Source organism: Erpetoichthys calabaricus, chromosome 2, assembly GCF_900747795.2.
Source record: "Erpetoichthys calabaricus chromosome 2, fErpCal1.3, whole genome shotgun sequence".
NCBI classification, from domain to species: domain Eukaryota; kingdom Metazoa; phylum Chordata; class Cladistia; order Polypteriformes; family Polypteridae; genus Erpetoichthys; species Erpetoichthys calabaricus.
Window position 1 is genome coordinate 174,114,173 of NC_041395.2, and position 17,166 is coordinate 174,131,338.

The following is a 17,166-nucleotide window of genomic DNA, read 5'->3' on the forward strand; positions in this document are numbered from 1 at the left end:
ATCGGTGTGAAGCTGGCATGTTCTCGTGATATACTTCCGATCATATCCGCGTTTTCCCTCAACACACGTACTGTCGGGTGAAGTGTCTATTCTAAATGGAAAGTTAAAGTGTATCAATAAGTGTGCTTTACACCAGATTCGCGTCCCGACCAGGACTATGTCCAGAATATACGTATACTTGCGAGCCGATGCCGAGAATAGTTCATAACCGATGTGAAATTACAAACATATATTTAAAGCGGAACCTATAGGCAATATATACCTAATTGGTGGCTCAGGAAAGCCGCAAATTATAAGATCCTACTATTTAAAGGTAACATTTTACATTCCCGACACTGGACCCAGTCTCTTTGGAGTTCGAGTGTTCTGCCTGTTGTCACAAAGGATTTCTGTTTGTATCTCCGTTACCTCTCACACGTCAATGGTTAACAGGGTGCTCTACAAAAATAAGGTGACTTGTCCAGAATCAATTTCTTGTTTAGGAGGGAGGGAAATTGCATTTTCAGAAAATATATTAATGGAAGAAGGAGGGGAATGATATGGTTTGAATTCATAATGAGACTGCATAAACTTGAACTTGCCCCGGTCTTCAAATTGAAACTGTTTTACTCACCAAAGATTCGCTTCCATGATAACTAAGCGTTTGGGGGCTCACCCATGCATTCCATGGTGCCATCAATTTTGCGAACACGTTTCTTTTGCCTTTTTTAAATGATATTAGTGTTTGCTTTGTAAGGTACCAAGTGATTAAGGGCGACAGACATCAGTACGCCCGATGCTAGCTATGTTGGGCTCCACCTTCCTGTGACGCTGCTCAAGATAAGCGGGTTTGGAAATGGATGGGTGGGTGGACGGATAGATGATAGACGATATACACGTTGAAGAGAGACTGACGCCGATTATGGTGATTATATTCAATGTATAACAATATGAAAATGCCAAACAAAAGAGATCAGTGATGAGTGAGTGCGTCTGAGTTGCTCGAATGTGCCTAGTGAAGACGTGGATTCCGCCCTGCGTTTATTCCAACCATAACAGATTCTGGATCTCATTAAATGAATGACTAGCGCACAGAATCGATAATGGTAATTATAATCGTTAAAGTACTTATCCTTCTTTAGGTAATCAATTTCCCAATAGAAGTGAAATGACGGTATTCTGAAAATGTACATAACGGGATTGTTTTGTAGCGCATAAGGTCGCACTTAAGACAAATCCCAGTCCAGCGGTAATGGGGTCGGCAGGTTGCAGGTGTAAAGCCATACTGTACCCGAAAGACAGTTTAAATATTAAGGAGCGCCTGTCCTAAAGATGGGGAGCACAATTATATATGCACACATAGACATAAACTGCACTCGCAAGTCGTGGTCTACTTAGCTTGCAATCCAGGATTAGAAATACAGGACAGCTGGTGTAGGAATTAATTCAAACCTTTATCTGGTATCGAAACCCTCGATGGCTGAAGGGTGACCCGCGGCGCCTCCGGTCAGGCATCACCACAGAAGCCCTTCATGTACGCAGTTGTCCTTCGAGGAAGTGAAGTGGATTGCATTTGTGTGCAGAACATTCTTACACCTGTTGTTCTAGTAAAATTCTAAGAAGCGGGGACAGCGTCGGAATGCTGCCAATGTCCCTTCCGCTTTACCGGGACATGTCCGCTCTGCTTGTCTGGCCATTGCTCTTGTAGGAGTGGCTGTATGGTCGCTAACAGGTGTAACGTCTTGAACACGAGAAAGGCACTATTTAAATGTTATGATCATTAACAACAATAATAATATCATCATCATCATCATCTGGTCCCAGTAAAAGCTGCACAGAGAAACTGAGAACATGGACGGCTGTCGAAAGAGACCCACAGTAGAAACAGGGGCGTCTTTAGCTTAGCGCTTATTGTTACGAGTATATACTCCTTTTATTAAAGCCATGATTAATGGTTTTCAATGAATCTGGGCCCCATGGAGTTTTACTGAAGGTGCTGCGCGTTGCCTTTGAATTTCGGAAGATCGGGGGCTAAAGCTCCGAAAGCCGTTGACGACGCCACTGAGCAGGAAACCAGCGTGCATGGCGGTATTCCGTTCGAAAACTACGATTGGGTTGTTTTTATTGTCTCCACGTGTCCATTCAATAATCAGTCCCAAGGCAGAGGGGGGATTTATCAATGAATGTGGAATAAGCCGAGATTCTGCGAGTGGTCATCGGCTGGGGGTAACGCACGAAACTATGGAAAGCGCGGAAGACGTTGCCACGGCTGTTACGGTCGCACGGGTATCTAGTTCTCCCCTGATGTTAATACTTGGAGCCTCTTCGAACCATCCAGACGCCTATGGCGACATTTCTTAGGGCATCGTTACCAGGTCTCATATTAGTATGATTGGCAGGTATCGTGAAGCAGCCATCCAAGTCATCAAACTCGTGTCGTTGAAGTAGCCTATGTTTGGTGTTTTCACCAGTTAAACGAGTGCCACCATGATGCCACCAAACGTGAGCAAGACCTGTACACCATTAGTGATATCCTCATCTTACTGATCAAGTTAAACTTAGTCCCGATTATTTACAATTAATGCTTTATGCAAGTGCTACAAAGTTATATATGTTTTGTATATTGGTAAAGAACCGCAGCCATCATTCTCCCATCCTCAAACGTCTCTACCCAGGATCCTTTAAATCTGGTGACAGCTGACAAAGTTGGTGTTGCTGCTGCTGCTTCCTTAGATGCACACTGTTATATGTTATATGGTAGGTGTTTGGCATCATGGTTCACATGCCAGAGATGAACACTTTTAACTGGCAACTGAGTGACTGCAGATGTGTGTCATTCCAGGGATTGGCATCCTTTCCTGTGTCAGTTCCTACCTTTCATCTGATGCTGCTGAGGTAGGCTTTGCTCCCATTAGCAATGGTGAAATGGATTATACAGGTTGAATATTGGGTGAATGACACTGCAATTAAAATGACCATTGTTACTTCATACACAAAATGCACTTTAAGAAACATTGCTGGAGGTTTAGCTCTTGAATCCATACAGTGAACATTCCCAACCTCCCTCCCTAATGATTTAGAACCAATTGACAGTGGTTGTCCAATTATTGTCCCACATGTCTTCTTCTTATGACTGACTGACTTGCACCCATGTTTTACTTAATTGCCAAATTATTGTCTTCTCTCCTTAAGTTTCACTCAGTTTTCCTCGGGTGGCAGCCTTCAAGAAGGTGCTAGTTTCAGGAATCAAGGCTTTCCAGCGTTTACAGAATTATAAAGCACTGCCTGCTGAAAGGCTGTCAAGAAATCTCCTGTGTGGTCGCATGTTTCTTTGTATTGCATTCATGTCTGCTTCGTAAAGCCCCTTGCAAAAATGAAGTTTGATTGATTACCTTGCACTCCGGCTCGCTTTGCCAACTCTGTACGTGCGAACATTTCAAAAGTGGGATGTTTCTGTCAAAAAAACATGTTGTGTGGGAATGCCTTTAGAATTACGCACACTTCATGATTGCTCTTTCCTAGTGTTGTAGTAGGAAGGAATAAATGGGGGGGGGGGGCTTAACCCTTAAAGCACACCCTAAAGCCTGACTAAAAACGACCTGTCTACAGATTTTACTTATACCTGATAGACTGCTTTTAACTTTTCTTTTTTCCATTGCTTTTCAATGATAGTTTGTTTCTGTAATTTGTAGCATGTTAGATAAATTTAACACTGTTCTGATAACCTTTAGAAAAACTTAAGGACACTTTGAGTCACATGTCCCTCACAACCCTGGTTACAAAATGGAAACTTATATTTACATAAGGCTGCTGTAATTCTCCATTTTGTAACCAGGGTCATGATGAACCTGTGACTTTCATAATGAGCTTGTATGTCACTATATTTTAAATTTTGCTGATCCATTCCTGGGAAAACTGTATTTGGAAGTAGCACCTGAGCCCCGGAAATGGAAGGAAGCCTCTTAACTGGCTGTACACAGTAATGCAAGACCATGCTAGGGCTGAACAGAAGCCTACAATATATTGTTTGTAGTGTAGACAGAAAACGGATGTCGTATGCAACCCCACTGCATATGCACATGCCAAAATTTAGTCTATTAGTGGAGCCTAGTGGTGAGGCATATTAGTATAAATATACACATTCAGTTAAGCTGAGGTTACACCTTACTTGGAGTCCAACTCTGAGCCTTCTTTGCATCTGAAATATGATGGGGACGGCCAGAAAGGAACTGCCATGATCCCGTGGGTACATGCCGAGATGGGAAAAGGATTTGCAACATGTTGGTTTGGTTTGGCACCTTTACTCCCTGGGTGAGCGAGGAGTTGGACTGCTGATGATGGTATAGTCTACCAGCAGTGTGAGATGGGCCATGCCCTTTCTTATAATGCTGGAATAGTTTTGATGAGAACATGCCATTCAGCGTGGCTAGCTTGGCCAATCGTCTTCTCTAAAATAATCTCAAGTGAAGTTTGAGTAATGAATTAAGTTTGAAGTCTGAGTAATGTATGAATAACCTCTGAACTTCTGACCCTGACCTTCACCCTAGTTTTCCCAAGGTAGTCCTTAAATCTTACCCTTTAACATCTTCTCTTGGCAGCAGCCTTTAGTTTGGCTTGCCTTATTAGATATTAAATTGCTGCTTATTTACATGACCACTGCTGGAAACCTTATAATATATATTCTTGTTTGTACTGTTGTTGGAAGTCAAACATACTGCATTTTTGTGGATGCATTGCAAGATGTTCATTACAGCATTATTATTATTATTGTAAATGTGCATATTGTTTTCAGTCTGTCCAGTAATAAAGGAGCTTTACAAAAATTCATACAGTTGAAGTGAACCTTTTTCAGTGTTTGGATGAGATGTGGTTAGGGTCTCCTGTGTATGTGTAAGGGTGGATAATAAGTAGGTGGTTTTTAGGGGTCTCTGTGTCATGGCTGGCTGTGATGGATGCACTTAACTAAGAGAAGACCAACTTTGCCAAACTTGGGTCCTCTGTCCTCAAGCCTTAAGACTTCTACTCCCAGATTTCTTTCTTCTGGTTAAATATACCTTTCTTTCTCTCTCTCTCCCTCTTACACCATTGGCAGGAGGTAGTCACAAACGAGGCTGCCTTTGCTGACCCTTTCAAAACCTGGAAGCTTTTCCTAGAGAATTCCAACCGTGGAGTCAACGAGAAGAAAAGAAGTAAAGTCAAGGGGCAGAGGCAACAGGTAGGTGCCTACACCTGTAAACATGGAGCATAATACAGAATTTCTCTGGGTGGCGTAGTAATGTAGTGGGGGTAGTCATAATTCTAGAGAAGAGTTTTTGGGAAAGATCTTTGCTTTTGGTGCAACTTGATTCGCCAACCTATGCTTAGAAGGTTTTTCATCAGTGCTGACCTTGACACAGGTATGTTATCACAGCAGAACATTTAGATTATGTAAAAAAATTCAGAGTGGATCTCAAAAAAAAAAGTCTTAATAAACACTTAGTCAAAGTAAAGTAAAAATAAGTACAGAAATAAAACATCCAGATGGCTGTGTGAACATGACACTGGGTTATATCTGTATCTGGTTAGGCTGGAGGACCCAACTGATACAAATATTTACTGTATATGTTGAAATAGATGCCACTTGAATGTTTGTTTTTTATTTACTTATTAAATGTTTTTATTCAGGGGGGCACTGGCATCATTAAGTTAAATGGCAGTGACACTGATGGTGATAAGAGATGGGCCTTGGGGTTTTTCTCAAAAGACGTGTTACCAGTTGTATGCCTTCTGTAGACCTAATGTCTTGTCTGCACCATTGTACACATCTCCTCTACTCTGTCCAAACCTGTTGTGTTTTTTTTTTTTTTGAGCATGGACTTCCAGGTCCACCTGGACCTCCTGGACCACCAGGGCCACCTGGTCTGCCTGGCATTAAAGTTACTCCAGAGGAGCTATTGGAGGAGTTTCGTTTGCTGCTCAAAGGTGAGGATTTGGGTACATTGAACATGATGCTGTCTGGTTTGGAAGCATCTGCTGTCATCAATTGTTTTTGTTTTGCTTAATTTAAGGAGACTGGCAATGTGGCCAAATTAATAAGTCTGTGGATTGCAAATGTTGCTTCAGTCTGCAACTCTGATTCATTGTGTGACTTGGAGCAGTTCTTCACTTGCTTATGATTCAGCTGTTTTTAAAAACAAACAAACAAACATCCATTGTGCTATTAACATGCTTGTTATGTGTTCAGTGGTGGTGTTCAGTATAAAAAGATGCTATATATAAAAAGACTTCTTGTTTGGAAACAAAACATTTCACCCACTGAATGCACAATGACAGTTACATATAATGAAAATGATTGACTGCAGCTGTCATAATCAAACTGAGCCCCCCTTGCATGGTGGTGCATGCATCCAAGATCACCTATGGTTGTGATTAGTCAAAAAATATCAACGTCTTGGAGCTCATTACATGTGTCGATTTGTCGACTGTCAGTGTGTTGGATGAATTCTACTGCTGTGATCTTCTTTCTGTTGTCTCTATTTTGTTCTTCATTGCATTAAAGGTCTGACATGCAGTGACAGATATGATCAATGCAAATAGTAATGGCCAGGTGGGATCTTCCAATGTGTTTTATCCATCCATCCATTTACCAGTTCATGGGTGTCAGCCACAAGGCAGAAAGAAACACTACACAGTATGCCAATCCATCTAAGCGCACCCGCATTAAAGAGTGATTTTATATATATATAATAAATAATATATATAATACTGTAAATATCTACTTTCTTCTTGCATTTGGAAAAAAAAAAGATGTGTTTGCTTTTATCTTTTCGTGTGCTTCTAGTATTCATTAAGTAAAATCAATGCCAATGTAACTGTCTGGTCTCTTACATTAGTAGGGATGGCATTAAGTGCTGCCACCTAGTGTTGGAACAGTAAATTGCTGCCATAATCTAAGGGACGCGTGTCATTAACGTCTCCTTTCCGTTTTTAAACTTATTTATCCTGTTCAGAGATTTTATGGTGTTAGCACCATTTCCAACATTCTTAGAGTAAGAGCTTAGTATTACAAGAGCCAAGGAGGCAACCTAATTACGCAGAGAAAAATCATAAGAAACTCTGCAAAAATGGCCTCTTGGCCCAGATTTCAACTCAAATGATATCCATAAGGTGGCAGAGCCATTTCTAATCCTCGAGATGCCATCCACTACCTTTTTGGAGGCTGTCAGTGCTTATCCATCTATCTATCCTCCCATTTTTGGAACTCTCTTATTCAGTTCAAAGAAAAAGGGCAGACAGCTTATGAGTAATTTTGTAATGCATATGGCATCATCTTCATTCTAGGCAGTCAAAATTTCCTTGTTTATATTTTAAATGCATGGAAGAGTTTGATGCACTTCACTGGGTGCCTGTATGAAACTGGGCATTATTAATCTCAGTCCAAGTCTTTCCCTAAGAGTAATTTTACTAGAGGAGTACTAGTTTACTTGAGGCTTCTTCATCACATTTAGATCATGATGTCCTAAATGTCTGCTGTCATCACACTTTGGTCATAACACGTAGAGTTAAATCTAAATCAGTAGGAGACCTCATTATTGTTTCTCTGCCATCCATTTAGATATTCAAGACCATGGTGCCTAAATTCTGGTGAAGAATGTTGTCATCCCTTCCCTTTGTACACACTCTTTCTGTCTTTTGTCTGTCTCTCATCCATCTGCCTGAGATGCTCAGGTCTTCTTCTTACCTCTCAGCTTCAGAGTTGAATTAATGTGACTGGGACATCGAAAAACAACAATCTTCTCAGTCGTCATAGAAAATTTGACATGGTCACCAGGATGTTCAACCACTTAAGTGGTGATTTGTAATGAAATAAGTTAAAAAGTGTAAGGTATGGTACTTATTCCAAACAACTGAATAGCACAGGAAAACAGACATACATGTGTTTTGCTGGCCCCTGGGTCAGTTTGTAGTTATGAAATTCTTCTGTATATTAGGTTAACTGGCTGGACTCTGTGATGGACTTCATCCCATCCAGGATTTCTTTCTGTTTTACATCCAGTGCTACTGCGATGGGGTTGAACCCAGTAAAGTCCCTGAACTTTGTATTGGCATAAAGGGCTTCTGTAGATGGATGTGGGAATTAGGGACTTAATTCTCAGAGGTGCAAGTTGGCTGGTGCTGGCCTTTATTCACTAGGTCAGTTGATTTATTGTTAAAGTGATTTCCTTTCCAGGAAGATATAATGATGTGGGGCTAACCTTTAAACAGATGGGATGTGCGGAGGTGGAGCTGCACCCCTAGGTATTTTAGTGAAGAGGTCATGCAAGGGGCAAGAAGAAACCATCCTCTGTCTAATTAAGGTCGTCAGTCAGGGATGAGCTTGCATAGAACAAGCTCAAAGATGGAGAAACACTGGAAAAAGTCACACCTGCTATAATTCTTCAGGCACTAAGCAAGAGGATGAAGCAGAGGTCACGTCATCTCTAGTGAGGATGGGTCACCACATCATTTTAAATAAGAGATCAATTGTTTCATTTGCTTGCTGCTTTAATATTGGTTTTTCATTTAATTACATACCCCATGGAGCATAAGGCTGTAACAAGTCATATCACATGGGAAACTGTTTCCATTCTCTCTGCAAAACCCAAGGACATCACTGTAGTCTTTATTTCTCCTTTTATTGGTGATTTCTCTTTGGATGTCCATTAGAGGGCAGTCTTGATGATCTCATGTGTTTCCCTTTTTAACATTTGGAGTAGCCATCTGATTCTTCTTTGTTTTATATCTAATGTTACACTGTTGGGTTTTTGAGGGCATAAATGTTAATATCTAGTTGGACTAGCAGATGGTGTCAGTCTTCCCCAAAGTGGATAAAGAGTTTTTTTTGGTCTTGATTTTTCTTCAGTTTAGCAGAACATGCTGGACATTGCTGTAGTTGCTGCAGTGGTCAGATAATCTGTTGTTTCTAAGTTTGGTTAAAGTGTTTCTTGCTTTCCATATTCCTGCTTTAATCTTCTGTTTTGTCTGGGATTTCCATCTTACTTTCCACTTCAAGGTATTTACATAATTGCACCTGCTCCGGTGGCTTTCCTTAAATTGAACCTTTTAAAAAAGCTAAAGCTTTCTGCATGGTTTGTTATTTAAGCTTCAGCTTCAGTTCTGTTTACAGTATGTTACTGAGAGAATCAAAACAACGCTCACACTCGCCTTGTCAAGAATCTGACACAGCCCCACTGATTATTCAGCAGCACTTGTAGGCCTTCATTGATGTTCATCATGTTGTGTCCTTCTCCTTGTCACCAGCGAGAAACAGTCCAGGGTCCACTCCCATCCCTCTTCATTTCACCTCCACACATTGAAAGGGTGAATGTGTACCTGGGGTCTCAAAGTCCATAGGCAATATCATATTCTGTTCTGCTAATGGAGAAATATTTGGTTACAGTTGGAAAGTGAGGAAGAAGGCTGCTCTGTAACCCAAAGGCCTCAGGTTTGAGTACCAATGTCTCAAAGAAGGATTAACAGATATGAGGGGGTGTCACTTTGAGTGAATTCATGAGTAGATACACTACTGCTGTCCAAACCAGTCTTGGCAGACCTCACACTTCAGAGGGATGTTTGCATTTCATCAACTAAAGAAAAGGATTCTTCAGTGGTTAGTGGATTGTGTGCCATGTGTTGCTCTGAAAGACACCCTTGCGTGTCCGTCTTCTACATAATGATGTCCTAGTCTATTTGGTCATAGCAGCATCATAAGGGATAGGTCTTGACGTTTAATATCAGACATAAAGTCATAAAATAATAACAAAAGAAAAAAAATGTAAGATGTCCTCTAAATCAAATAAATGTACTGCAGACTTAGTTCCTTCACATATTGAGTCGTCTCTTCCTGAATGGGTAAGATGGCAAGACTATGTTGTATGCAATTTTAAGATCTTCTAGCACTGAAAAAAGTATACTTTTGATTGGTTTATTTTGAATATTAAACATGTAAAAATAGTAATACAGTGGCATGAAAAAGTATATGAACTTTTTGGAAATAACTGCACTTACGTATAAATTTGTCCCTAAAATATGGTCTGATCTTCATCCGAGTTACAATAATGAACAAACACAGTCAGGTTTAACTAAGAACATACAAGTTGTTGTATTGAACTGATGTACTCAGTAAGTACAAGAACAAACATTCACAGTGTAGGCTGGAAAATGTATTTGAATCGCAAGGTCGATGACTTCAACAAACGCTAGGAGATGGCAAACCTAGAGTCCAACCAATGAAACAAGATTGGAGGTGTGGTTTAGAGATACTTCGACCAATAAAAAAAAGACTCAAATTTTGAGTTTGCATTTCATAAGAAGCATCTGCTGATGTGAAGCAAAAAAGACACCTCAGAAGAGTTATGACCAAGAATTGTTGCTATGCATAATGCTGGAAAGGGCTACAAAGTAATTTCAATGGGTTTAGGTAGTCGACAGTCCACAGGTGGACAAAGTGAAATGATTTAGTACTGTGACTTCTCTCCATAGAACTGGGTGCCCAGCTAAGATGACTCAAAAGGCACAATGCAGGATACTCAATGAGGTAAAAAGGACCCTAGAGTAACAGCTAAGGCTTGAAGGGATCATTGGAACAGGTGAACATTTCCGTTCATGGGTCTACAGTATGTGAAATATTGAATAGGCATAGTAGGACACCAAAGAGGAAGCAGTTGCTCTCAAAATAAAAGAAAAAAATCACTCTTCACCTGAAGTTTGCCAAAGACCACCTCGACACCCCACAATTTTTCAGGAAGAATATGCAGCAGTACATATGGCATAAAAGGGGCACTGCATACCAACATGAAAACATCATCCTAATGATGAAGTACAGTGAAGGTAGCATTATGATTTGGGGCTGCTTTGCTGTCTCCGGGCCTGGACAGCTTGCTATCATCAAGGGGCAAATAAATTTATCAAGGGGTCCTTCAACTGAAGCTCAGTAGAATGTTGTTGATGCAGCAGGACAATAACGCTAAACATCAAAGTAAACCCACTACAGAATGGCTTCAAAAATGAAAACCTGCTCTTTGGAGTGGCACAATCAGAGCCCAACCTAACCTGTGGAATGACTCTGAGAGCTGTTCACACCAGACATCTTAAGAATATGGCTGAGCTGATTCACTTCTGCAAGGATGCATGGTCTAAAATTCCTTTTGATTGTTATCTGCAGCTTCCAGAAAAATTTGTAAGAGGTTATTTGCTTCCAAAGGATGTTCAACCAGTTATTAAATTCAAGGGTTTTTGTACTTTTTCCACAGCACCCTGTGAATGTTTGATAGGTGTGTTCAACATAAACATGAAAGTTCATAATTGTTTGTGTTATTAGCATAAGTATATTGTGTTTGTCTATACTTATGACTTCGATGAAGATAAGGCCACATTTTATGACCAGCTAATGCAAGAAAACCAACCAATTCCAAAGAGTCCGCATAGTGCTTCTTTCTACTGTACTAATAATAAAAGGACAAAACTATGATCACGGCAAGACCAAACTGATAAACATGTATGCCCTGCACTGGATGGTGTTGAGCTTACTGTAAAGCAGCCAGTCAATAAGAGTTATATTAAATATCTTTTATTTATGTACTCCGCCCAGTCTGAGTAAATACTGACTGTGTGGCTGATTCACATGTGACATTATTAATAGCCCTACAGATTGGTATAAACAAAAGGTGATGGGGTGGCTGGGTTGACATACTTACTCTGGTAGCTAACCATACTGCTGTGGAAGCGGCCAAAGTCAGTATGGAGCATTGATGGCAGGTGTCTGAGCTAACTGTATGAGTCTACGGGGATGGACATGTAAGAGACTTCTCCCAATCCCATGACACAGTTTTTATGATCCATTGAAAGCGATCGTGTATTGCCTCCAGCACTTTATTAAAAGATTTATTCTAAAATATTTTGATTTTGATATATTGATTTTACTATTTTATGGCGTTAAATTATTTCCGTATTTTCAAGTGATTTTTGAGACATGTCCAATTCATTCATGGACGTTAGTGAATTTTTAAAAAAAAATTGGCTCTGGTTGTGTTTTCAGTCATCAGTTCAAAATTTCCTTTTTTCAGACCTTGACATTCAATATATAAGGGTGATTTTGATATGCAATACTGATATATAATATTAATATCATTTTTTATCAATTCAACATAATTCTGTATAGGACCATTTACAAACACATAATGCCAGGAGCCCACAGAACCAGACACCAGGACAGCACAGACTGCAGAGGAGCATGCCAGACAGGGTGAGTGCAGTTTGGTGGTTCGCACAGGACGAGCTGACATAAAGACAGGCATGAGGAAAGGGGAAAATGGATATTCTGTTATAGAAGTCCATAATCCAAAAGAGTAACAAGCAGTAGGTTGCGAATGAGCAATCAGTGAGACAAAGTGGTCATTTTTGGATTTTTCCCTTTCGCATCTTATCAAAGTGTGAAAGCACCGGGGGACAGAACAAAGTGATACAGAAGGCTAGATTTGTGGGTCCAAATGAGTACAAATTCCAAAACACACTATGATGGCCACCATAAAGGCTAATGACTGCTGCACAATAAATGTCGCTGAGCAACAGACAAAGATCTGACAGACGTCGCCTCTTCACACAAAGAGTTGTGGAACACTCGAAACAAACTACCGAGATGTAGTTGAAATAGAAATCTTGACAACCATTAAGGAGAATCTGGATGAGAGATTGGGACATCTTAGCTATCAGCTGAACAAATGGTCTTGATGAACTGTGTGGCCTCCTCTCGTTTGTCAAATTTCTTATGTTTTGTTGTATCCATATGGGAAAAGCCGTGGCAGAAGACTGGCAGGAAGGAGGACTAGAGACAGAGGGACAGAGACAGGAGAGCTCCAACCTATTCCTGACACATTTAGAAATGCATAGCTTTTCAGTGGCAAAGTGGTGAAAAGTGGATATTAGTTATTAGCTTCATTGTACTGAACCGATTTACACTGCATTTTATTTCTAATAAATTTAGATGTTTTGAAAGGGTTAAGCCACCTTTTCCTTGGAGTACACAATTTAGCACAAAAGAAATGAAAAAATCTGAATGTGCGATAGAGCAGATTGAAGTACCAGAAACCAATTATTGATTTTTTTTAAAGCATAATGAGTTGCTCTGGCAGAGGATATGGCAATGAAAGAACTGAGCACATTGTTTTAGAACGAGTAAACTCACTGACACTGATACCAATCAACCTGTAAATACACGCGGTGTCCATGCAGACTCCATGTAGAGCCTGGTGCTGTGAGGCAGGTATGACAGCCCACTCTGCTTATTTAAAATATCTAGTATTAAACTTATTAAGCATTCAACATGATTAAACCTGGGTGGATTGGCATTGCTTAAGTGGCCCATGGTTGTCTGTGTGTTTGCCCTGCGATGGACTGGCACCTCACCCAGGGACTGCTGGGATAGGCTCCATCTGCCTTGAAACCCTGTGCTGGATAAGCAGGTTAGGAAAATAGATGGAGGGATGACACTACTACTACTACTATTGTAAGTTGTTAAATTCTACCAAATAAATAGACAATAGGCTACCTGGAACTGAGAACAAAAGAATAAATTGTGAATTTCCCCTTGGGATTAATAAAGTATCTATCTATCTATCTATCTATCTATCTATCTATCTATCTATCTATCTATCTATCTATCTATCTATCTATCTATCTATCTATCTAAAGTCCTGTCTCTGTAACAGAAGGCTCATGAACAGCTACTGTATTTGAATTAGATTAGATTATTTATAAAAGCACATTTAAAACAAAAGAGGTTGCGCCAAAATACTGTACAAAGAAGCATTAAAATAAACACAATGCAAACAATAATGCAGAAGCAGATTAATAAAACAACCAATTATAACATCCACCACAATCACATTATACAGGTGCTGGTCATAAAATTAGAATATCATGACAAAGTTGATTTATTTCAGTAATTCCATTCAAAAAGTGAAACTTGTATATTAGATTCATTCATTACACACAGACTGATGTATTTCAAATGTTTATTTCTTTTAATGTTGATTATAACTGACAACTAATGAAAGTCCCAAATTCAGTATCTTGGAAAATTAGAATATCAATTAAGACCAATGCAAAAAAAGGATTTTTAGAAATGTTGGCCAACTGAAAGGTATGAACATGAAAAGTATGAGCATGTACAGCACTCAATATTTAGTTGGGGCTCCTTTGGCCTGGATTACTGCAGCAATGCAGAGTGGCATGGAGTCGATCAGTCTGTGGCACTGCTCAGGTGTTATGAGAGCCCATGTTGCTCTGATAGTGGCCTTCAGCTCTTCTGAATTGTTGGGTCTGGCGTATTGCATCTTCCTCTTCACAATACCCCATAGATCTTCTATGGGGTTAAGGTCTGGCGAGTTTGCTGGCCAATCAAGAACAGAGATACCATGGTCCTTAAACCAGGTACTGGTAGCTTTGGCTCTGTGTGCAGGTGTCAGGTCCTGTTGGAAAATGAAATCTGCATCTCCATAAAGTTCGTCAGCAGCAGGAAGCATGAAGTGCTCTAAAACTTCCTGGTAGACGGCTGCATTGACCTTGGACCTCAGAAAACACAATGGACCAACACCCGCAGATGACATGGCACCCCAGACCATCACTGACTGTGGAAACCTTACACTGGACCTCACACAACATGGATTCTGTGCCTCTCCTCTCTTCCTCCAGACTCTGGGACCTTGATTTCCAAAGGAAAAGCAAAATTTACTTTCATCAGAGAACATAACTTTGGACCACTCAGCAGCAGTCCAAAGGCGAGACGCTTCTGATGCTGTCTCTTGTTCAAGAGTGGCTTGACACAAGGAATGCAACAGCTGAAACCCATGTCTTGCATATGTCTGTGCGTGGTGGTTCTTGAAGCACTGACTCCAGCTGCAGTCCACTCTTTGTGAATCTCCCCCACATTTTTGAATGGGTTTTGTTTCACAATCCATTCCAGGGTGCGGTTATCCCTATTGCTTGTACACTTTTTTCTACCACATCTTGTCCTTCCCTTCGCCTCTCTATTAATGTGCTTGGACACAGAGCTCTGTGAACAGCCAGCCTCTTTAGCAATGACCTTTTGTGTCTTGCCCTCCTTGTGCAAGGTGTCAATGGTCGTCTTTTGGACAACTGTCAAGTCAGCAGTCTTCCCCATGATTGTGTAGCCTACAGAACTAGACTGAGAGACCATTTAAAGGCTTTTGCAGGTGTTTTGAGTTAATTAGCTGATTAGAATGTGGCACCAGGTGTCTTCAATATTGAACCTTTTCACAATATTCGAATTTTCCGAGATACTGAATTTGGGACTTTCATTAGTTGTCAGTTATAATCATCAACATTAAAAGAAATAAACATTTGAAATACATCAGTCTGTGTGTAATGAATGAATCTAATATACAAGTTTCACTTTTTGAATGGAATTACTGAAATAAATCAACTTTGTCATGATATTCTACTTTTATGACCAGCACCTGTACACAGTGAAAGGTGTAAGAATACAAGTAGGTCTTAAGCCAAGTCTTAAGAATAGACAAGATAAATTAATATATCAGAATATCTATATTACAATGTTTTAAGATTTGATTTGATGTTTGTACTGTTGGTATATATAGGAATATAATTTTGGAACCTAGTGACAATGTAACTGGACTTTGATACTGTAAGTTGGCCGGTGATGCACTGTGTGACCCTCAGCATGTTTAACATGTATACTGCTTGGGCCATGATAGTAAAAAAAAAAAAAAATGTAAAAAAATTCAAAGGAACCATGAAAGTCTCTTTGGTTGAAATGATTCTGCCAAATTTATGATAATAATAATATCAAAAAATAACATTTGCATATATGATTTGTATTTAATAGTGTCATTTCTTTGCCGGTTCACAACACTGGTATTTACAGTAACATTGGCTAGTAAGGAACACTAGTGTTGGCATTTAAGAGTGGAACATGTATGTAACATGGATGCATACAGTAATAGATCATTCTGCATCCATCATTTTTGAGACCCTTTCCCAACAATTGCAGAGCACACTTATGCATAAACACACACCATCAATTAGCACACGTTTTTGGGATGTGGGAGGAAAGCCAAAGTATCTGGACACAAAGGCCTGCAGGCACAGTGAGAATGTTCAAATTCCGCACACACAGCAAACGACTGTCTCGTGGGGCTGTTAGGCAGCAGTGTTCCTCTGCACTGGCTGCAGGAATAAAATGTAACATTCACTTTTTAGAACGTTTCCCACTGACAAGCTGTCAACATTTCCAAATGTAATGGATTAAAAAAAAAAGAAAATATTAAGATGTATTGAATATATTAAAAAGTTGTGTCGTTTTATAAACTGCTTAATCCAGACCAGGGTTTGGGGTTGCTGGAGCCTATCCCAGCTGGCATAGGATGCTAGGCAGGAACAAACCCTTGACAGGGCGCCACTCCGTAACAAACGCAAACGCACACACCAAACACACACTAGGCCCAGTACAGCTAACCTGCATGTCTTTGAACAGCGGCAGGAAGCCCACATAGACGGAGAGAACATGAAGACTCCATGCAGGGAGGACCCAGGGAGTGAACCGTGGCGTCCTTACTGTGAAGGCAGCAGCCCCACCATGTCATACTGTATGAAAAAGTGTATAATATTTTTAAATAATCATGCATTTCAGTGATGGCATTTAGTGTTAGTTGTACTGCAAATAAGAATCTCACTCAATACCATATCATTGTTCTGTATCACTCCATGTTTGGCTTTGGACACATCACAACTGGATTTTAAAGTTGGAGCCCAGGCAAGTTAAGTGATTTCCTCAGGGTCACATAGTGAGTTACATACTGGGAGCCTTATGGTGTAAATTGCCTTAACCTGTGCACTACACTGCCCTCTACAGTACTGTATGTATGTGTGGTTGTGCAGTGTGTGTGCGTGCAATTTACTACTCCTTCACGTTTAGTTGATTTTTATTTTTCTGAGCATCCTGGTTTTCTGCCACATCCCAATCACATGGGCATTAGATGAATTGCCGGTAGTAACTTGGCAGAGTGGGAATGTGCATTAGTGTGCATCTTGATGGACTGGCATCTCATCTAAAGTTACATGCCAGCAAAGACTGCAATTACCACTCATTCTTTTCTGTACTGGTAAAAAAAGTAAAGAAAATTCAGTATA

General features: G+C 40.2%; 2 protein-coding genes across 4 annotated transcripts in view; one reads left to right on the forward strand and one right to left on the reverse strand.

Moving 5' to 3' along the window:
* Positions 1-17,166, reverse strand: part of zgc:162872 (BAR_ACAPs and ArfGap_ACAP domain-containing protein) — a 184,476-nt gene that overhangs the window by 135,619 nt on the left and 31,691 nt on the right. The gene's annotated exons all lie outside the window — the stretch shown is intronic.
* Positions 1-17,166, forward strand: part of si:ch1073-184j22.1 (erythroferrone) — a 41,245-nt gene that overhangs the window by 1,384 nt on the left and 22,695 nt on the right. For both annotated transcript variants that reach the window (XM_028793084.2, XM_028793083.2), the window contains exons 2-3: positions 5,072-5,194; positions 5,829-5,940. In XM_028793084.2, coding sequence (XP_028648917.1) covers positions 5,072-5,194; positions 5,829-5,940 — 235 coding nt within the window. The remainder of the gene's footprint in view (positions 1-5,071; positions 5,195-5,828; positions 5,941-17,166) is intronic.